Source organism: Eschrichtius robustus, chromosome 7 (genome assembly GCF_028021215.1).
Source record: "Eschrichtius robustus isolate mEscRob2 chromosome 7, mEscRob2.pri, whole genome shotgun sequence".
NCBI classification, from domain to species: domain Eukaryota; kingdom Metazoa; phylum Chordata; class Mammalia; order Artiodactyla; family Eschrichtiidae; genus Eschrichtius; species Eschrichtius robustus.
In genome coordinates this window covers 122,793,938-122,816,711 of record NC_090830.1, presented here as the reverse complement: position 1 = coordinate 122,816,711, position 22,774 = coordinate 122,793,938, and the positions used below count along the sequence as shown (strand labels likewise).

The 22,774-nt window shown below is 44.8% G+C and overlaps 3 protein-coding genes across 5 annotated transcripts in view; 2 read left to right on the top strand and 1 right to left on the bottom strand.

Annotated features, from left to right (window-relative positions):
- CASP7 (caspase 7) overlaps positions 1–3,619 on the bottom strand; it is a 30,749-nt gene extending 27,130 nt beyond the window's left edge. The window contains exons 1-2 of one of the 3 annotated variants that reach the window (XM_068548602.1): positions 3,515–3,577; positions 2,868–2,935 (exon numbers count right to left, since the gene is read on the bottom strand). The gene's annotated coding sequence lies outside the window, so the exon portion shown is untranslated. The other 2 variants (XM_068548604.1, XM_068548603.1) reach the window with 2 other exon arrangements.
- Positions 2,439–4,252, top strand: LOC137767202 (transcription initiation factor TFIID subunit 4-like). Its single transcript, XM_068547916.1, has 4 exons — positions 2,439–2,476; positions 2,620–2,797; positions 2,963–4,106; positions 4,217–4,252. Exons 1-3 carry the CDS (start codon positions 2,439–2,441, stop codon positions 3,617–3,619), a joined length of 873 nt encoding a protein of 290 aa, XP_068404017.1. The 3' UTR covers positions 3,620–4,106; positions 4,217–4,252.
- Positions 4,253–12,178: 7,926 nt separating this feature from the next.
- NRAP (nebulin related anchoring protein) overlaps positions 12,179–22,774 on the top strand; it is a 69,608-nt gene continuing 59,012 nt past the window's right edge. The window contains exons 1-7 of the mRNA XM_068548601.1: positions 12,179–12,283; positions 12,595–12,666; positions 12,983–13,077; positions 13,651–13,738; positions 18,393–18,497; positions 20,938–21,042; positions 22,356–22,460. Of these exons, the coding sequence (XP_068404702.1) occupies positions 12,230–12,283; positions 12,595–12,666; positions 12,983–13,077; positions 13,651–13,738; positions 18,393–18,497; positions 20,938–21,042; positions 22,356–22,460 (624 nt within the window). The 5' untranslated portion in view covers positions 12,179–12,229. The remainder of the gene's footprint in view (positions 12,284–12,594; positions 12,667–12,982; positions 13,078–13,650; positions 13,739–18,392; positions 18,498–20,937; positions 21,043–22,355; positions 22,461–22,774) is intronic.

Here is a 22,774-nt window from a genome sequence, read left to right as displayed (position 1 = left end):
TTGTTATTAGCAAAGCACGGAAGTATTTTCAAAATTAACAAGTTAATATTATACAAAATCCACCAGAAAAAGACACTAAATTCGACATGTGGTGTTGAAACCTTGAGTCTTTTGCTAAGGCTAATCTTAAAGACCGAATCTAGGAAGTATGATGATATAACAATGTGACCATTATATATAGATATAATTTCCTGGAAGTCCAAGGCACCAGGTGTGTGCTAGGAGCCGGGGATACACCTGACCTGGTCCTGCCTTGTTCAGAGACGGGCACTGATAAACAGCACAAATGTTGACGGACAACCGTGATCAGTGCCATGAGGTTGAACAACTTGCGGCCACAGTAGGGGACCTGACCTAGCCCCGGAGGAATTAGGAAGGGTTCTCAGGGGAGGAAATGTTTGACCTGAGGTCTGAGAAGGGGAAGCAGAGAGGGTGGAAGTGAGGGAGGCACAGGGAACTGCATGTCCGTTAAACACCTGACATGCTCCATCGACGGAGGGGCTCAGCTTGAATCCCGCATCCCTCCCAGATTTTTGGAGGGAGCTTTGGACTTAGCAACAGGCTGATTTCTATGGCTCAGCGGTGGGAGGATCTCCAGAACTTTCTCTGCAAACACTAGGCCAGAAGGGTCTTCTGTGTGAAACCTACAGCATCTTTCTGGGTTGGTGCTGTTTACCGTCTAGGAGGGCAGCAAGAGTCCCTTCTAACAAGTTGCCAGAGTGTGCGTCTAAAACGAGGCAGTGCTAGGGCTTTACTCTTAAATCTGTAAGGCTAAACATTCAGTGACTTTCTTAGTCCTGTGAGACTGGGCTTAATTTCTGGGTGAAATCAAGTTCACCAGAACGAGAGTGGTGACCGAGTGGGGAGCCTGACCTTGGTCACATCATATCAGTCAAGCCAAGACTTGGTGTTGACCTTTTATTTCTGCTTATCTTCACAGCCCAAGACATTTCAGGCCTATCTCAGTCTGCTCTACTTGGAGAGGGCATGCCTGGCGTTATTTTCTTGTATTCGTCCCCTCTGTAATGCTTCAGGCTGCAAAGAGCAGTCATCCATTCAAGGGAATATTGCTTATTCAATTGTTTCAATTGTTAAAAACATCTATCTTCTCTTTAAATAAATGAATATATAATACACATGAAGCATTAACAGTGTCAGGCACCCTCTGTAAGCACTCTGCTGATTATTATTATTACTCTTACTATTGTCCACTAGGACTCTTATTTGTAGATTATCTTAATCATCCTTTTATAGTTCCAGTTATAGAAAAGTGCCAGGTACATGGTAGGCACTCAAAATTTCTTTATAAATGTCACAACTGAAATGTACTTAAAAATTTTTAATCTTTCAGGGCCCCGAATAAATTGTTGATATGGGACAGACCACAGAACCAAAGGGACCTAGGAGGGCGGTTGAGAACCCAGTTATGGTGAACCACAGACCAGGGGTTTAAATCAGCGCCTCCAGGGGTTTACATCAACCTCTCCTGAGTTTTGTCATCTGTAAAATGGGAAAATGGTGATGCCTAAGTCACACGTGGCTATGAGGATGAATGGAGCAATGCATGTAAAATGCTAAGCATGGTGTCTAAATGTTCAATAAGTAGTCCCTGTTATCACCACTGCCCACAGAACTCAAGACTAAGACAACATTCAACTGTCAACCCTCACTGGTATTTTAAAATCACATTAATATTTTAAACAGCTTTTGTGGAGACTGAAAAAAAAGTTCCTCTAGTGATTATTTCTATACATACTTAATAGGCGACTGGTACAGATCTGGTAGGAAATCAGTTCCCAGCTACTGTCTGAATTTCATTGCAGCTGCTTCCCCTGAAAAGTGACATAATACAACTTGTGCCTCACTCTTGCCCCAATGAAGACAATCTTCCTAAAAGGCTCAAAGAGAAGCAGCCCAGGGGACCTCCACCGTTCACCTCCGGCACCTGGAGGGGGAGGGGGCTCTGCTGGGCACTGAAGTACTCCACTGTCCCCTGATGCTCACGACACTGCTAGGAGGCTGTATTGCAGAAGAAACTTCAGTTTTCTCAGAGAGGTTAAGTAACCTGCCCAAAGCCACAGAGCTAAGAGGAAGCAGAAGTGGATTATGAACCTAGGCGGTGACGGGCTACCTGGGATGAAGGTCAGGCCATAGGCCCTAAAGGAGGAAATAGCCTGTAAGTAAACTAAGGTTAGGGCCACGTCCTTGGCCAGCCCAGGAGTTCAAGGGAAAAGGCTGGGAATGACTCAGAATCACCCACATATAATTTTACTGCCCCCAAAAAAGCGAAGTTGAATACAATGGTGAAAGGCTGCAGCCTGAGAGTCCTGCCTTCTTCCGCTTCCTCAAGGAATCTTCGAGAGCCGTGCACAAGGGTACCTGAACGAAGATGACAGCGGCTTACGTGTAGCCTGCTAAGCCCTGACAGACGCACGGCTATGCACCACAATCACCTCATTCCATCGTCGCAGCAACCGTCAGCCCGGGCCCACCACTAACCCCATTTCACAGACAAGCACAGAGGGCCAAGGCCCCACAGCTGACGGGCAAGGAGGCGAGAGAACGCACCCCTCCCGCCCTCCTAAATCCACCCCTCCTTCTTTTCCAAATCCCGAACAGTACCGGGTGTCCCAAGCCCGGGGACCAGAATGTAAGGGAGGACAAGCTGAGCAAAGCAGGCTATGGTGTGGGTGGCGGAGAGCCTTCTCCTCCGAAGTTGAGCGCCGGCCGTCGGGGCCGCTTAGCCCGAAGGGACCGGGCCCCCACCGACTGCGCTCGGCAGGAAGGGAGGAAGGAGGCAGGGGAAGGCAGGGCAGAAGCGCGGCGGCGGGCGGAAGAGGCGCCGCGGAGGCGGGGGCCAAAGTTACCGTTCCCTCGACGATCGGGAGGCCAGAGCTGGCAACCGTCTCCGTCTCTCCGCCGAGAGGGTCTGCGGCTGCTCGAACGAAAGCGAAAGTAAAAGCCCCTACGCGGCCAGGGGAGGAGTCGCCCGGGGCTGGAAACGGACCGGGCAGGCGGGGCTGCGGACGCCGCCTCCGGCTCGGAACCCCCGCGCTCCGCAAAGTCGGCCGCGCGCAAGACCACCAGGCCGCCGCGCGCCCCTTCGGGGAGAGCGCGCCCAGCCCAGCCGGCCAACTGTCGCGCGCGCCATCGCCGGAGGGCGCCGTCGGCAAAGCTGGCCGCGGGCACCGGAGAGCGTGCTGGGCGAAGTTTGCGCAGCTCTAACACCGCGCTCCAAGTGACCCGGAGAGCGCGCTCCGCAAACCCGCCGCACGCGGCCTCCCCATCCAGGCGAACTGAAGAGCGCGCCCTGCCGGCTTCGCGGCTCTGGACGATGGGGCGCTCGTCGGAGCCCCCCGCTCCTGCCCGGGTCTACACCTGGACTTCGGCCTCCACACCAGCTCCGGGACCCAGTTCCCAAGGCCCGAGGACGCCTCCCCCGCCAGACCCTGACCCCAGTATGCGCGGGCTGCGCCCCTCGGGGGGACGGGGCGCCCACATCTGCAAGAGCTACCGTCTCCCAGGGGCCCGCGCTGGAAGCCGCCGTGGTCTCCCGCCTTCCAGAACTTGCTTCCACTCCCTGGCGCGCCTTTCTCACCCTTGGGCAGCAGGACGCTAACTCCGTTTCCTGCAGAGCGCGTCCCCAGTGCCTAACACCGCCTGCTGGCCTGGATGTAGCGCCAGAATCATTCATGGACTATTTATTGAGCGCCCCCATGTGTCAGCCACTGGGTACGTGGCCGTGACTTGGTCTACTGTGGGAGAGTCAGTGAGTCCCCCCAACACCACTTCACCCCGGCGTCTCCCACTCCCGCAGCACCCACGCACCCTCCCACATTTGTCCTTTTTCAACCTGAGGCCTCCAAGGCCTTGCTCTCCGAGACTCCTCAGGGGACCAGCTAATGAACACAGTCGCACTGAGGTGTAAATAGCTGAGGAGAAATTACAGTTTTATTCACACCAGAGATGTTGACTGTGAAACTATCAACGCCTTGAGTGAAAGGAGTGAACCTTCGTGGTGTGACATCGGGCAAGAACCACATCTTGTCTTTTATTTGCTCTCCTCTGGGACTGAGGCTTCAATATTGTCCGTAAAATCTCACCAGGTAAGGACACTTTCTTGGTTTAAGAAAGGCTGGTCCCAGGCAAGGGTAAGGGAGTAATTATAATTTATTAACTTCTGCCAGAATACTGAATTCCTGAATATTTTAAACAGGCAGTTACACTATTTCCACTATGGCTGCGCTCCAGGCTGACCTTTTGTGCCACTCCCACCCCCCAATTCGTATGTTGAAGGTTAATCGCTAAAGTGATGGCATTAGGAGGTAAGGCCTTTGTGAGGTGCTTAAATCTTGGGGGTGGAGCCCTGGTGAATGGCATTAGTGCCTTTGTAAAGGAGACCAGACAGAGCTCTCCGGCCTTTTCCACCACAGAGAGAAATTGCAGTCTGCAACCCAAAGAGGGCTTTGACTAGAACCCAGCCATACTGGCACCCTGATCTTGGCCTTCTAGCCTCCCGAACTGTGAAGAATAGATTTCTGTTGTTTATAAGCTACTCAGTCTGTGGTATTTTGTCATAGCAGCCAAAACAGACTAAGACAGGCTGCACTACTCTCTTTAATACCCATATTTGCAGGACTTCCCTGGTGGTGCAGTGGTTAAGAATCTGCCTGCCAATACAGGGGGCAGGGATTCGAGCCCTGGTCTGGGAAGATCCCACATGCCACGGAGCAACTAAGCCCTACTGAAGCCCGTGCGCCTAGAGCCCGCGCTCCGCAACGAGAGAAGCCACTGCAATGAGAAGCCTGCACACCGCAACGAAGACTCAATGCAACCGTAGATAAATAAATAAATAAATTTTAAAAATAATAAACTTATGCTTAAAAAAATACCCATTTTTGCAAAATATCAGGCAAACTAAATTATTGTAGACACAAAGATAACTTACTTTTTGCAGGAATTCAATTGTGAATCACGTGAGAAATGAAAAATCCTATTAGTAAGGCAAATAAATTACTCTTTAATTTATCTGATTTATAAAATTGTTTTTGCAAGTTATTCCTGAAATATGATGAAACAGTGTTAGATGTGGAGGAGCCTTAACAACTAATCTCTCTGCTCATATTATAGATAAAAAATCTGAGGCTCAGAGAGGTTGCCAACATCACAAGCTTTCTAGTGGAAGAACCAGGATCAGGTTGCCTAGAAAAATAATGAATTTTTCATCCACAAGAAGGTTCTACCATAAATTATATCATGCAATTGTTAAAATGTGTTGCACACAGGAATTCATTGCTGGCTCAGGTAGAAAGGCGGTTTGAAGGAAAACTTTCTTTTTTCAGTTCCATAGTGTAGACTGGCATGGGAACTCCAAATGTATTGCTCCGAGGCTGGATTATCACTGTACCGACAAATAAAATTGTAGATATGTGAAAGGCAAGAAACAATTTTGAACTTTTCCTCTATAATAATTGTACTGACCCTTTAGATCCGAATGATATTCTCTTCTAATTGTATTTCCTGTGTTTCTCCAGCCTTGGCCCATATCATTGTTTTCTGCTTCCTTTCCAAACTCACATGAGTAGAGCATGAGTCTTCCTCTTCACCCCAGAAAAATCCCCGACTCCATATTGAGATGGTTTCCCAAGGGCTGGCCTCATGGGTGCTCCTGGGCTGGTCCCTCTGGACCTTGCCTCCAGCCCTCTGCTCTGGTCACCAGGCTGCTGCTGCTAATCTTGCCAAGCTCTGCAGTCCCACCCTCGCCCTGCGGGCACTGCACCCCCAAGGGGTGCCACCGGTGATTGCTTCTCCAGCTGTTCACAGGACAGCTCAGGCCAGGCTATGGCTTCGTACAGGACTCCACTGAAGGATAATCCCTTGAATAACAGAAATGCCACTCTTAGGACTCACAGGCCCAAACCCAGACTCTGTCTGAGGCACCAGCAGACTTCTGCAAAGGGGGAGAGGGGTGAGTGGGAAGCTCAGGGTCCAGGCAGAATTCCCTGGAAGGAGGAATTGATGCTGTACCTATTAACCACTGCCTCTAAGCTCCCTGGTCTGTTCTGTGAAAATGGAAGTGGGCCCTTTGCGTGTGGCCCTATGTTCAGCTTTGCCAGTAGGGGGCGCTGGAGAAAGATTGCAGGAAGTAAAGCTTTTGCTCCCTGGTTCTGGTGTGTCTGCCATGCTTTTGAGGAATCGGGCTCATGCAGAAGGGGTGGCTTCTCAAGTTCCTATACCACACCTGGCTTCCCCGGCGCCCAGCTGTGCCTGCTGGCCAGCAGCACCCAGCAGCTAGCAGCTTCCCTGGCACCCCCTTCAGGTGATTTTGTAGCAGGGTGCCTCCATTGAGACAACTCCCCATGAACAGCTCTCTCTGGCACCTAGAGGGTAGATTTCCAGAAAGTTCTAGAGGACAGAGTTCTAGCAAGTTTCACTGGCACAGCCCCATAATAACTTCCCTCCATCTAGTAAGCCATGAACGTGCTCTCTCCAATAAGGTTTGGGTCACAGCCCTGGGGTGGGGAGTCTCTTCTTTAGGCCCTCTAAGGGCAGTGACAAGTTAAGTTATGTCATGTTATGTTGTTCTGGAGTGGATTGTGTCTCCTGCCTCCAAATTCGTGTGTTGAAATCCTAACCACCAGTACCAAGGAATGTGACTTTACTTAGAGATAGAGGTTTTTTTTTTAATTAATTAATTAATTAATTTTATTTATTTTTGGCTGTGTTGGGTCTTTGTTTCTGTGCGAGGGCTTTCTCCAGTTATGGCGAGCGGGGGCCACTCTTCATCGCGGTGCACGGGCCTCTCACTGTCGCGGCCTCTCTTGTTGCGGAGCACAGGCTCCAGACGCGCAGGCTCAGTAGCTGTGGCTCACGGGCCTAGTTGCTCCGCGGCATGTGGGATCTTCCCAGACCAGGGCTCGAACCCGTGTCTTCTGCATTGGCAGGCAGATTCTCAACCACTGGGCCACCAGGGAAGCCCAGAGATAGAATTTTTAAAGAGGTAAAATGAGATCATTAGGGTAGGCCCTAATTGAATATGACTGATGTCCTTATAAGAAGAAATTAGTACACAGATACACGCAGAGTGAAGACGACCATCTACAAGCCAAGGAGAGAGGCCTTAGAAGAAATCAACCATGCTGACACTTTGATTTCAGACTTCCAGCCTCCAGAACTGTGAGAAGGTAAATTTCTGTTGTTTAAGCCACCCAGTCTGTGGCACTTTGTATGGCAGCCGTAGCAAACTAATACATATGTTATCTTCAAGTGTGCTATGTCTGTAATAGCTGTATTTTTTTAAGTTCTCTTTACTTCTTACTCTTGATATTATAATCCCCTGTTATAGTTAATCATTTGATGTATCAACCTTTCCCTGTTCAGATTACTGGGTGGTTTCTCTCTCCTGACTGGACCCAGGAAGCTAGACCTATGTATCCTGAATCCAAGGGCTGCCTCCTTTCTGATTCTGTGGCCTTCAGCAGTTGGGAATATCCATTTCTTGATTCAGAGGGAAAGCTCCCCCCCACCCACAGTGTGTGTTGTGGTCCTTTGGTCCAGGGAAAGGCAACCACAGCAGAAGTTCAGGCTTCCCCAAGGTGAGGAAAGATACTTGCCTAACTATGGTCACCACCATCTAGTGCACAGACCTCATGACTGCATGGAGGAACATGATTCTGAAGTCATCAACGGGTGCCCATGGAACTTTATTCTGCCCCTGTCTAAACCCATGTGGTCACCCCCAACAAATTCCCCCAGACATAAAGGGATGGGGGTGGGAATTCTGACCTGGGAAAGCATGACAGCTAGAGACAAGCCCTCGCTTCATTAATTTTCCACCCCAAGTATTGGTCACAGCTTGCACAGTGCAGAGGAGAGGAAGGATGGAACAGAATTGACACCATCGGCTGGAAAGGAGGACAGTGGGAGTTCATGGTGTACCTCATACAAACACTTTCCTTTACCCTTAGCACAATCAGTTTCCTTGAGTGATTGACCCTTGGGGTACCCTATGCCACAGCCCCTCGGCTCACCAATAGCTCCTTGGGTGGCACCAGGACCTCCTTAAGTTCCTGCAGTAGCACCTCTCTGCTCCTCTTCCTCTGGGCTTCCTCCAAAGCCGTAAAAGTCTGTTCAGCTAGTGCTGAGGGTGTACCCTAGAGGTGCAGGGAGTTATTGCCCCTGAGAGTACTTGCAGCTGATGGGAGGTGAGAATTGGGTGGATAAGTGTCCCAGCCTCCTGTCCTTCAGTGGGACGGTTTGGGGGCACATTCTACACGATTCCTCAGAGGGTCCCTAGCAAGATTGAGCCCTAGTTGCCCACAGTGGTAATTAGATCAGGATGGGCCCTTATTGACTCTTCTTCCTCTGGCTCACTCACCTCAAACCCTCACTCCTGCCTTGTGGGATCACCGCCCAAAGCAAGCACCTGCGGCCAAGTGCTCATCTCAAGCTCCACTTTTGGGAGAACCTAGACTAAGGGAGGCACGCACCCCCAGCACGGGAGGAGCAAGCCCAATCTAACCAGAGTGACGATGACGGAGTGAAGGCTTTGGTAGCTTTCTTGTTACTTCACATTTGTCATCTCTCTGTAATTTCAAAACCATTTGGCATCCATGGCCCTGGAGGGCACTGGAAATGATTCAGAGCTGGGAAGAATTACCTCATAGTCTCGAGGACAGAACCAAGATACAAAAAGATCTTGACCGGCTGAAGCAATGGGGCCGCCATCAACAGGATGCAGTTTAAAAGAGAGAAATGAGTGCTACATTTAAGTTCCAAAAGGAAATCGATCGCCTGTATACTGAACATGATAGTCATTGATGTGAAACAAAATGTGGGGTTTTTCATTGATCACAATCTCCCTATGAGTCAAGACTTAAAAAAAAAAAAAAATGAGCCAAAGCAATATGGGACACTGTTGGCAAAAGCATCCAGATCAAGGATTAACAAGCCTCTACAGGGTCTGGCTCTGGCTCAGCGTCACCAAGCCCGAGTCCTGGGCTCTCTGCTGATTGGACAATGTATCAGACACCTCTCAGGAGCCACTTTCCATCCACTTAGCCTCACCTGTCTTAGACCTTTGCCCATGTATGCCAGTCCAGCCTGGGCGGTGGCAGCTAGCTCTGTATGGGCCCTGGCCATCTTCACTGTTGCTGCTTTTGCTTTTTTCCCCTGTTGCTATTGAGGCATAAGATGCTGTGGGTCTCCCTGGGTGCATACACAGCATGGATGTGTAGGGCAGTTAAAACCCAATGGGGCCAAACTTTCACCAATGGGAGACAGGGGCCAACAGATACTTCCTTCCCGCTTCCTTCCTCTAGCAGACGTTCCTGGGTAGCAGTTGTTTGTGTGGCGTCTTGGAAGGTAGAGACCAAGAGATCCAGTGTCCGGTGGCTTCTTTGGGAAAGGACCCTCGTGTTGACTCTCCCCCCTCCATTTCCTGCCTTCTTACTTCTGCTCCCTGGGACCATACTTCTGAATAAAGTCCTTGCACATAAGCCTTTGCCCCAGGTTCTGTTTTTTCGGGAACCCAGGCTAACACACATTGTCTGAACCGATGCCGGGGGCCAGAAGAGCATGTGTGCTCATTGGCTAAGGCTCGGAGGACCTCATGTAATCACTGTGACAAGGGGGAGGGGCTCTACTGGATGTGAGAGGTGTCGGCTGGACACAGGGAAGACCATCCACAAGGTCTATCAAGCAGATGAAGGCTCTGTGTCTCTTGCCAGCAACGAGGGTTCATTTTAGTTCCTTAAACTGTCCTATTTCCAGTTCTGCGGGGTTGTTTTTCCTCACTACTTCTGATACGTAATAAGTGCCTTTTAAAAGCAGAAGTGATGGTAGGAGTCAAATTTAACATCTTTCATTTGGGTCATCCTTGTTTTCACAAGGGTGACCGAGAACTTGTAGCAGCGATGCAATCACAACCTTAGAGAAGTGTTAGGTAGTTTTTTTCTTTAAAGGAAATCTGGCTGCGATTCCTCATCCCTCTGGATGGGGGCAGAGTTCTTTCTCTGCGATTACTGGGGCTTCCAGCCCAGGTCCAGGTAAGGCTGGAGAAATCCCACACAGAGCAAAACGTTTGGGGAACCTATAGGTCTTAGTTCTTTGCCTTTGCTGTTCCCCTTTGTTCAGGCTGCCTTGTGTCACATTTCAGCCTGGGAGTCTTCCTGGGTCTAGAACCCCTACGTAGAGCCTCCTTCCCATGCTGAGAAGGCAGCACTGTGCCCACTCTCCATCTGTGGGGAAACTCACACTGCACCCTCTCCTTAGTGTCATGGCAACGCTGCTCTTCTTCCCTTGCTCCGTGGCCTCCTCCCCCTGGTTCTCCCAACACAACACAAAAGCACTACTGATTTCTCTCTGCCTTACCTGGGGTCCCTCCAGCAGAGTTTCCTTAGAGCCTTTTCTTTAGGCCACAGATCACTAATTGGTAGCCTGCCGTCTAAGTACTGCCCATGTTTCTGTTTTATTGTTTTATTCCCAGTGTTTTACAAAAGAGAGAATTTCAGGTGCAGATGCAGATATCTGGCTTTTCTGGAAAAATCATAATATTTGGCAGTGCCGGGTACTGATTGCCTCATGACAAATTGCTGGGGCGGAGGAGTGGTTCAGATGGGGCCTGTGACCTATGGCTTCACCTCTGTCCCCTGTAGGTATTTTGGTGTGGGTATTAAGTTGATTTCTTTGATTTGATAAATACTTGTTGAGCACCTTTTCCATATCAGACCTTGTTCTAGGCACTGGGGATACAGAAAGGACAACAAGGACCAAGGATCCTATTTTGATGGAACTCATATTTTGATGGAGGAGATGGATAATTTTTAAAGGTAGATATAGTAAGATTTAAGGGGTCAGGTGGTGGCAACCGCTGTGAAGAGCATAAAGCAGGGGGAGGTCATAGAAGGCAGTGAGCTGAGGAGAGGGACACGTGTGGTGCCATCTTTTGTAAGCTGTTTCTGGAAGGTCTGTTTTAAGTGACATTTAGGTAGATCCCTGAAGGCAATGAGGGGCTTCACAAAGCCAAGAAGAGAGCTTGTCTTCAAGCTGCTCCCTTTCAAGCCTGGGAGGCAAGGGACTGAGCAAGACCTGGAAGGCAAGGACTTCTTGGAACGGTCCAGGATAACATACAGAAGCCGGCATTCAAAGAGTTCTCATCTGTTCTTATTTTTGCGTTCTTGCAGAAGCTACACACGAATTGATATCTTAATAAGTTTGCCGTCCTACTCTTATAAACATCTTTATTTTTTTAAGTTTTATTGAATTATAGTTGATTTACAATGTTATGTTAATATCTGCTGTACAGCAAAGTGACTCAGTTACACATATATATTTTTCATATTCTTTTCCTTTATGGTTTGTCCAGGATATTGAATATAGTTCCCTGTGCTATACAGTAGGACCTTGTTTATCCATCCTATATATAATAGTTTGCCTCTGCTAATCCCCAACTTCCAGTCTTTTCCACTCCTACCCCCCTTCCCCTTGGCAACCACAAGTCTGTTCTCTATGTCTGAGTCTTTTTTTGTTTCATAGATATGTTCATTTGTGTTGTATTTTAAAGGATTTTTAAAAATTTATTTATTTATTTATTTATTTTTGGCTGTGTTGGGTCTTCGTTTCTGTGCGAGGGCTTTCTCTAGTTGCGGCAAGCGGGGGCCACTCTTCATCGCGGTACGCGGGCCTCTCACTATCACGGCCTCTCTTGTTGCGGAGCATAGGCTCCAGACGCGCAGGCTCAGTAGTTGTGGCTCACGGGCCCAGTTGCTCCGCGGCATGTGGGATCTTCCCAGACCAGGGCTCGAACCCGTGTCCCCTGCATTGGCAGGCGGATTCTCAACCACTGCACCACCAGGGAAGCCCTGTGTTGTATTTTAGATTCCACATATAAGTGATATCATATGGTATTTATCTTTTTCTTTGTCTTATTTCACTTATGTGGTCATCTCTAGGTCCATCCATGTTGCTGCAAATAGCATTATTTCTTTTTTTATGGCTGAGTAATATTAAACATTTTTAATAGACAAGGCCAAATTTCAAATATGGTATTTACCCTCCCGTGGAGTGAATCAATCCTGTTTTATTTTCTTTTGCAGGGGGAGCTGGACTTTCTGCTTTAGTCACAGGCCTCACAGAGCCAGCTTTCTCATTTGGTCGTTGGATGAGGGTGTGGTGAATGCCTTTGAGTTCTTTTCTTGGGTTATGATCACAGCTAGTGTTAAACTACTACATGCTGCCTGATCATACACGAGGATTCGGTCATCCACATAAACGTGATGCTGGTGTGAGTTCACTTTTCTATTTAGAGAAGCATGTCAGCTAGGAATACCTCCACCTTATTTCCCAGACGCATGCGTGCTGAGCAGAGTTGCCAAAATAGCCCTTTGAGTAAGTGGCAGCTTTAAAAACCATCCAGCTGCTGACTTCAAACTAGAAGGTCAGCAAAGGAAAGCGGAAGTTGGATTCTGAACGGTCAGGGTGCCCACAGAAATTTACTAGGGGTCGGGATTTTGGAGACTTGAACAACTAGACTGGGGCTTCTCCTTGGATTTCTTCCTTGTTACCTATCTTTGTCTTCTGTCTTCGGACTTCAAGATGAATGTGCAAGCTTGCTCCAGGTGTGGGTACGGAGTGTACCCTGCTGAGAAGATCAGCTGTCTAGACCAGGTCAGTAGACTTTTCTTGGCCTTTGGGAATCATAACAAACATGAGAAATTTATCTTCTCACATATGGACATGTGGGTTTTTTCAAACCACCAAAATAAGACGCTTTCCCCACCTTTCTTCATTTCTACCCATTTCTAGCTACATCTCCTGTATTGCCTCAATTTTTTTTAATTCATTTATGTATCGTACCCGTGTGTGTGTGTTTTATCACCATTTTATCCCTAAAGCTCATTTTTTTTTACCCTGAAATATATTAAGAATACTGAGTCTGAAAAAAAAAGGTAATTTTGCTAAATCTTTTCTGTTTGATTTCTAGATATGGCACAAAGCATGTTTTCACTGTGAAATTTGCAAGATGATGCTGTCGGTTAATAACTTTGTGAGTCACCAGAAAAAGCCATACTGTCATGCGTAAGTGTTTGACGCCTCTTCCCACCACCTCTTGAGTTGTGTTTATCTTTTTTTTAAACAAGTAGCCAACCAGAGGTTCAAATCACACACTCCAGGGTTAAATCCAAGAAATGCCTTCTCAAAAGTTTTTACTTCCATACAATCATTACAGAGACCTAAGACGGGATTTTATGCAATGGACAGAAAGTTGAAAATTTCAGATTTCTTATAAGGAGAAGATCAAATCTATCCACTACAACCTCATGTCAAAGTATTAAATATTGTGCAGAACAGTGTAATTTCCATGAATATGCATGAAGCTTTAAAACGTTTTCTTTTAAAAAATTTCAGAATCCTTTTCTATTTCTTCAGAAAGTTTTTAAGTGATCATTTCCAGTTAAATGTGGTCTTTAAGTTAAATAGGTTGAACTTATTTGATTAGCCTTTGTTTTCTTTAGGACGCATTGCCTGGAAAATCTTGAATTTAATTATTAGGTTTTATATTTTTGATAAAACATGACTCTGCCTTTAAGAATAGTCAATCATCTTGGATAAAGTACAGTTCTAATTTTGGTTTATATCTACTTTTTGTAGCCATAACCCCAAGAACAACACTTTTACAAGTGTCTATCACACTCCATTAAATCTAAATGTGAGGAAATCTCCAGAGGCCATTTGTGGGGTAAGTTACTTAATTTTGAATTTCAAAACAGCCTTTAAAGAAGATTTCTTAGCTCAGGAACCTGTTAGGTTTTTAAGTGTCTCTGCCTAGATGTGAACCTGCCCATTTTCTCCACATATACAAGCAAAGTATATTTAAATAACAAATATTGCTATTTGCCCTACCACAACATAGAGGCCAATACACAGGATAATCTAGCTTGAATATCTGAGATCCTTGTATCTATTTTAATCTCTCTGTGTCTGCTAGCTCTGGACACCTTGATGCAATAGGCTGTGCATACACTAGGTGCTTAATACATAAAACAAAGTTTATATAGTTGGAAAGTATTACAAAGGCCTTTCCTTTCTTTCCCCGTGATATTTTGGTACAGACGTTGAAACTTCTAGTTCCGTACTCTTAAATCTCTCCGAATTCAGTAGTGTTTCAGTTTATTTGCAGTGTTTAAGATCTCTTTCCCTATGGGTAGCGGTAGGTCAAAGATATTTTGATTTGGAACTGATGTTTGGATAGACCAGGAGGCCATATTGATAAACCAAGCTCTTTTGAAAAACCAGCAGTAGAGTTTTGTCAAATAACTGTTGATCAAATGCCTGCATTTATTAAAATGATGAATCATTTCACTTCCCTCCCCCATGCTCCACAACAAGTTGTTTTTTGGGATGGAGCTAGCAGCTTTCTAAAATTAGAAAATGACACATGAGGTGGAAGGCTCTCTAGTAATCTGCCTTCCTCATGTTACCTTACCTCATCCTGACTCTCCGGCCTGCCCAGGCCGTGTCCTCCTCAAGAAAGTGGTTTAGATTGAGCTTATCATTATCATGTGGCTCTCTACACAGACTGCCAAGTAGCTTATTTCACTAAATGCTTTGCACCAATTGTGAGTTTATTATTTTTTTTACAAGCTTATATAATATTTACTGTACAGTCAGTTCATTTAATACATTACATCCAATAAAGTAAATACTATTTTTATCCCATTCTACTGGTGAGGAAACTGAGGCTCAGAGAGTTGTTCATATGTCATTGATTTCTAAGGATTAACAAGCCTTAAGAATTCACAAGCCATCCTAGATTACTGAGAAGGCTAATTCTTTTAGGATTTTGCTTTCATCTCTGTTTGTTTGGTTTTTGTTGTTGTTGTTGTTTGTTTTCATCTCTTTTTGTCTAAGGGCAACTACACAAAATTACAATCAATACTGAATTTAGCTCTCAGTTCGATAGAGTGCCAGACACTCTTTGAGGCCCTTTATCTGTGTGGTCTCACTTTTTCTTCGCAAGAGCCCTCTGTAATATTATCTTATTACAGTTGGGGAGGCTGAGGCTCAGAGAGATTAAGTAACTTGCCCAGGTTTACCCGGCTAGTTCAATGGGCACAAATCCCGATCTATCTCACTCTGGGACCTGTATCCTAAACCGCTCCATTGGTCTACTGCCATGTACCTAGGGGGTGGCAAACTCTCTAGGAGGAAAAAAAAGAGCACTTACTTATGTTTACAAACATCCAGAGTTTTCTGCAGTTCTGGGGCCAGAGTTTGACAGACTGAACACAAGGAGACGTACTTATACATCAGAGTACTATTTGTATTTATTACAAAAAGATCCGTAATATCTGTATCTTTCATCCTATGCGAGGTGTCGACTGGCATGTCCCCCTTACGCTCTTACAACAGGTCACAAAGTATTTACCTTTTTTTGAGGTGATAGTGGATTCACTTTCTTTTAACTTGTATGACAGGCCCGACCTGGAACAAGATCATTGCTGGCTCTGTTTCCAGCCACAGACAGTGATGTGAGCTTCTCAGGAAGCCTGTGTGTGTGTATTTGTTCGCATCTATGTAAATATATGTGTATGTGTATAAAAATGTATGTGTGCATATGGAGAGTGTATGTATGTGTGTATGTAGGTGTGAATATGTGTACACATGTATACATATGTGTGTACATGGTGCATATGCATGTGTGTATGTATATGTACATGTGTATACATATCTGTGTGCACATCTGTGCATGTGTGTGGTGCGTGTATGTGTGTATGCGTATATGTGTGTTATCTCTGTGTGTATGGTGGATGTGCGTTTACATGCATGTGTATGTACATGCATATGTGTGTACATGCGTATGTGTGCATGTGTGTACACGCATGTGTGTGGGTGTGTACATACATATGGGTGTGTACATGCATATGTGTGCGTGTGTGTGTGTGTGTACTGAACAATTGACTGCTGAGACCTCTTTCTCCTCCTTTCCCACCAGGGAAAAAAATCAAATGGACAACGATGTCCGTTCTAGGCCCCAGATCTTTTTTTTTTTTTTAAATAAATTTATTTACTTATTTATTTTCGGCCACGTTGGGTCTCGTTGCTACATGCGGGTTTTCTCTAGTTGCAGCGAGCGGGGGCTACTCTTCGTTGCGGTGCGAGGGCTTCTCATTGCGGTGGCTTCTCTCGTTGTGGAGCACAGACTACAGGCGCAAGGGCTTCAGTAGTTGTGGCACATGGGCTTATCTGCTCTGCGGCATGTGGGATCTTCCCAGACCAGGGCTCAAACCCATGTCCCCTGCATTGGCAGGCGGATTCTTAACCACTGCACCACCAGGGAAGTCCCCAAGGCCCCAGATCTTATAACCATTCTAGGGAGTGTGGTGGATTACTTTCTTACTCCCTTTTCTTCTCTGAGAGACTTTGCCAATTGAATAAAAAAACAGATTCATGGTGCACATGCTAAAATAAAAAAAAAGGAAAGAAAGGGATGCTTCAGTAATGGTGATGAAGGACAAAAGTAAAGATTTTAAGTTGGCATTTGAAGGAGGTTGACATTTTTCTGTATTTTAAATGTCATTCTTTAAAAAGTAAATGAATAAATAAATATTTACTAAGACAAAATTTCCTGTTGGGTAGGTGTGAATGGAACTTTTAATAGAATAGAACATCTGGGTTCCCTTCTATTTGGAGAATGAACTTTAGCCCTTAATGCTTCCTTACCCCACTATGGACAGTTATGGCTTTTTCTCTCTTCCTGCTTCCTCTGAATAATCACGAGTCCTGTGAAAGGTCTCTGGGGAGGCAGGCACGGCCCCCACCGCCACCCCCCCCCGCCCCATGATGGATTTGTCCTGTGAGACGGGGCAGCAGATATGGCTTCCTGTTTATTTTGGTCATGTGATTCTGATTCCGTAAGTCAATGGCTCTCAAGGAGGGCAGTTTTGCCCCCCAGGTGATGTCTGGGGACTTTTTTTGGGTCAGAACTAGGAAGGTAGGAATACTATTGGCATCTGGTGGATAGAGACCACCTATCCTGGTCAGCGTAGTGCCATGCACTAGACAGTCCCCCCCAACAAATAACGAACTGGCCCCAAATATCAGTGGAGCTGCCAACAAGAAACTTTGCCTTGAGTCTGTGTAATGTTTGTGGTAGTTTCTCAAAATCCAAGGGAAAAAACATGTTAAGATCTCTCAATTTATCTATTTTAAAGTATACATATTAGTGCAGTGTTAAGCAAGCCCAGACAAAGTGCCCTTGACAGGGAACTAGAATTCCTGGATTGTGAACCTGGCTCTGCTAAATCATTGAATGATTTCAATAAGTTCATTTCTCTTCTCTGAGCTTCTTTCCTCACCTGTAAAATTAATGACTTAAACTTCAACTTGTTAAAGTTGCAGGTTTCTGGGCCCCATCTTGGATCTCATACGTTATGATATCTGGGTTTGGACTTAAGACCTGATTTTTTTCTTTTGTTATTAGTTCTTTTTATGTTCTCCTTAAGAAATCTTTGCCTATTCCAAAGTCATGAAGATATTGTTAGATGTCAGTTCTCCTCAAATTGATCTACACATTCAGTGCAATCCCAGCCAAAATCCTGGTGTTCGTCATAGAAATTGACAAACTGATTCTAAAATTGATATGTACATACAATGATTCTAGAGTGGCCAAGAAGTCTTGAAGAGCAAAATCAACGGACTTAGGTTACCAGATTTCTAGACTTACTATAAAAGTAGTAGTAATTAACTCAGCATACTATTGGTGTAAGAATGGACAGACAGACCAGTAGAAAACAATACAACATCCAGAAATAGAGCTGCACATATGTGGTCACTTGAGTTACAACAAAGGCACCACTGCATTTCAATGTAGCAAGAATGATCTTTAAATAAATGGCACCGGAGCGATTGGACACTTGCGTAGAAAAAAGTGAACCTTGATATCTTATTCATACATAAAAATTAACTCAAGGTGTGTTATAGATCAAGATGTGAAAGGTGAAATTATAAAGCATAGGAGAACACCTACATGAATCTGGGGAGCCAGCATTTAACAAGCTCCCTGGGTGTTGCACAGGCCAAAGTTAAGAACAACTGCTCTAATGTCTAGTGTTTTCTAAGCTGAACACTTGGTGTGGTGTGATTAGCTCGTAGAGATGTTGCCTTTTTAATTGCACTGCTAAATAGAGCTTTGCACACAGCAGGTGCTTTCTATGTGCCCTTTGGCTGGTGGTACAGATGAAGCTGCGGTGACACTGACAGCTGTGGCTTGTAGTGCAGTTAAGATGCTTTGCAGTTGAGACTTAGGATCCCCGCCCCAGTTTAGCTGTATATCATTTGTTTCCTTTCTCTTTTCTGATGGAAACATTACCGATGATATCTTCATTGTGCAGATCGATGACGAAGACGATGGCAAACGGTTTAAATCGGTTTTTCACTGGGACATGAAATCCAAGGATGGGGCGACTGCACCTAACAGGCAACCATTGGTGGATGAGGTGAAGGAAGAGTTATAAATGGCTTTGGAAACAGAGAAAAGAATGACACACTATGCAAATGAAATGTATTATCAGTATTACTTCTAGAGGGCATTGGTTACACTTTCTTTTATCCAGTTTGTAATTCCGGCTGCCTGCAGAAGACCCAGCATCACCCCAGCCAAATCTGCTCCAGTCCAAGCTCACTGACTTCTCCCTTCCAACCACTGTGTTTCTGTCACTGGGATCAGCCACCAGGCTGGAAACCAAGGCTGCCCTTTCTTCTTCTGACCCTTCACTCAGCTCCACCCCTTCCCTCCCATTTCACTCTCCCAGCTCTGAGCCCCATCATCTCCTGCCTGGACCTTTGTGAGGACCTTCCCTCTCCTGGCTTTGCCCCTCTCCAGCCTGTCATGTGACATCGGTCACACACATCTTCCTGCTTGTCTCTGATTTACTCTTCCCATCACCTGAGAATTCATGGTCATTCTCCATTGACAGCCCCATCATTTCAAAATTCCCCAGCCATTTGTTTTTAACGATCCACATAAAATAGTCCAAACAGTGCAAAGCTAACCCTTTGTCCACTATCTCCAATCCCAGTTCCTTCTGTAGAGGTACCCACTGCTGTCAGTCTTGTGGGTATCCTTCCAGACTCTCTCTCCTCATTTACAGATGAATATCCATATAATTTATTTTTTTGTTGCTTACATTTATATATGACTACTGCCACTTATTGAAGGACCTTTAATGAGTTATTTAACCATTCTTTTCTTTGGCTTTCTTTAAGTTCAATTTTTAAGTGAACTTCAAACAGTTCCTGATTCACAGAACTATTGTAAAAATTAAAAGAGTATATAAATGTAAAGATCTTAGAACACTGGTCGGCACAATAAATATCAGCTAGCATTTCTTATGGAAAATGATAGATGTATATTTCTATTGAAATGTATAATTTTGTTTTTCCGTGAAACAATGTGCATTGTTTTACAACTTGCATTTTTCGCTCAACAAATACCCTGGAGATGTTTCTATGTCAGCAACCTTTTAAGCTGTTGTAGGTGGGTAGATCATGGGTGCAATCATTAAGAGAGGATGTATCATGCTTTCTTATTGATGGGCAGGGTTATTCCCATTTTTTTTTCTGTTATGAATTTGCAGTGAACATCTTTGTGCAAGACCTCTTTTGGACACAGTGAGTGTTTCTCTAGAATAGATAATGGAAAATGAGGTTGCTAGATCAAGAGTCTGTGCCTTTTTAATTTTCATGGACAAACTGTCAAATTTCTGTCTAAAATGGCTGTACATTTTATATTCCCACAGGCAGAGTATGAGAATACCCGTTTCTCACAGACTCACCAACACTTGGTATTACGAGATAAAAGTTTTAACAACCTGTATTTTGTTGTTTTAATTTCAACTTCCCTGATTGGGAGTGTAGTTGAGCTATTTTCACATGTGAATTATCTGTCTTTCCAGATCGCCAAAAGATGGTCTGTGCAACTTGCCCCACCTCCAGCCCACTTGGTTCCTCATCCTTACTCCCAGTTCCAATCAAACCCACCTCCTCATGGTCTTTCACATGAAGCCTATCACTGCCTTCATGCTTTTATTCATGGCAGTCCCCACTCCGAGAATTTATTCAACATATATTTATTGAGTATTTTATGCCAGGCATAGTTCCAGGCTACTGGAATACATCAGTGCACAAAACAGATAAAAATCCCTACCTTCATGGAACTGACTTCCTAGAGTAGATGTTTTTCTTTTTCCCTTTGCATCATCTGTCAACTGACCTTAGCCCTGGAGGACCAGCTCAAATTCCTGTCCAAAACAGGGGCCATCATATACAGATTGCTTTTTCAAAACTCTCACTGTGTTTTATCTTCAATACAGTACATTTAAGCACACAAATGTTCTCTAATAGCTCATTGTTTCATATGTTAGTTTTATCGCCATAGATAGGTCACAAGTATCTTAAAAGAGAAACTTTTTGATTTCTTCTTCTTTTTTCTTTTTTGATTTTCTTTTCCTAGTGTTAACTGCTTAATCTAATGCTTGGCACGCAACAGGTAGCAGGTTTTTGAAGCTTGGCTGAATAGTGCTGATTAGTCTCAGATGGCCTGTCCACAGCAACTCCCCGCTGCCCATCTTGGTGCAATAATGAGCAAAGAAATGTTAAGTTACATTTGGAACTCTTCCATGATATAAGTGAATCTCAGAAAGTTCGGTTATTTAGGATATTAGGTTATTTTCTAGTTTGAAAAAAAATGAACATTCTGGTTAGGTGAGACCTACCATAAAGCAAGAGGAGTTTATAGTTTTTAGAGAATGTCTATTTTTTCTATCTTATATTGACAATGTATGTGAGTGTTGCCGGGAGGGTGGGGTAGGTAGGGGGATCTTACCAGGCAAATGTGTGGGGTGTGTGTTTGTATACATTTGTGTTTTTCCTCTATAGAGAGCCTATTGGACTGGATATGGGGAAGGAAACGCTTGGCGCCCAGGAGCTCTGCCAGATGCTGAAGTCGTAAGGATGGCTAAGGCTCGAAAGTCACTGGGTGAGGTAAGGGCCCTGGAAAGTTACTTTAGCAATTAGTTTGAATATTCCTTTATTTTAAGATTGTGGTAGACAGAATACCAGCCCTCCCCGAAAGAATCCCATGTCCTAATCCCTGGAACCTGTGTATATGCTACTTTACCTGGCCAAAGGGATGTTACAGATATGATTACGGTAAGGAATTTTCTTTTTTATTGAAGTATAGTTGATTTATAATGTTGTGTTAGTTTCTGATGTACAGCAAAGTGATTCAGTTATACATATACATACATTTATGTGTATATATATATTCTTTTTCAGATTCTTTTCACTATAATTTATTACAAGATATTGAATATAGTTCCCTGTGCTATACAGTAGGACCTTGTTGTTTATCTATTTTATATATAGTAGTTTGTATCTGCTAAACCCAAACTCCTAATTAAGCTAAGTATAGGAAGATTATTCTGGATTATTAGGGTGGACCGAATGTAACAAGAGTCCTTATAAGGAGGGAGGCAGGAGGGTCAGAGTCAGAGAAAAGATGAAGTGACAACAGAAGCAGAGGTCAAAACTGTTTGGGGCCATAAGCCAAGGAACGCGGGCAGCCTCCAGAAGCTGGAAAAGGCAAAGAAATGGATTCTCCACCAGAGCCTCCGAAAGGAATCAGCCCTGATGCCCTATTTTAGGTTTCTGACCTGTAGCACCATAAGCAAGATCTTAGTAGGTTTTCATCGTAGAAAAGGCAATTTAGCCCAGATTATGGAAATCCTTAGTGATCTGCACACAGTACCCTCTAGTCCTTTCCATACACCCAGGGCACCTGCCCTTTGAAGAAACCACTCTGGAAAATATTGCTAGTCTTTAGTAACTTTTCTTTAGCAAATGGAAAGAAGACAAGAGAAACATAATTGCTAAGGTGGGAAACAGACCATCAGAGATACTCAAAAGTTAGGAGCAAAAAAGAGCAGACATTTCACTCCCAGTGCTGTAGAACTGTCTGTAGTACCAGAAAGTCTTCTGCATAATAATTGCTGCATTATCATACAAACCTTTGAGTTAAAGGGCATCCCTTGGGTTGTGCCAGGTTCCACATAGTTGAATATAAACATTGAAGGAGAAACCCTTTGACCTGGGAAATATGCTTTCTTCAGCCTTGAAGGTGTTATTTAAATCACCAAGTGAATAACATTTTCAAATTTATTCCAGGTGACTGAAATATTTTCCAAGTATCTTATACAACCAATTGCATTGGTTCTGATGATGCTTGCTATTGCAGTTTTATTCGTTCTCATTGGATTTCCTATTGGTTCTCATGGTGACATTGGTCTGACCAACAGGAGTACACAGAAGACTATGAACAACAGCAGGGCAAGGGCAGCTTTCCAGCCATGATCACACCTGCTTATCAAAGGGCCAAGATAGCCAACCAGCTGGCCAGCCAAGTGAGTGTCTTAGTGCTTATTCACCATTGATTACGCTAATGTTTGTCATTAGTCAACCCCTGGGATTCAGATAAAATCCAAAAGGAGAGTGCTTTGGGGCAGTAGGTACCCTTAGTGTGATATTATGGAGAAAACTATGTTCTTATCTTTTCCCTATCATTCACTCTCTGTGCCTTGTTTGGGCCACATCTATCACATGGAGAGAAGACCCTGTAGCTCACCCCAAGACTGGACCAAATAATTTCTTGTGGTGGCGTCAGCATTAAGGACACTGATTTTTATTAAGTGGATGGTAGAACCTTCTGAAGAGTAGC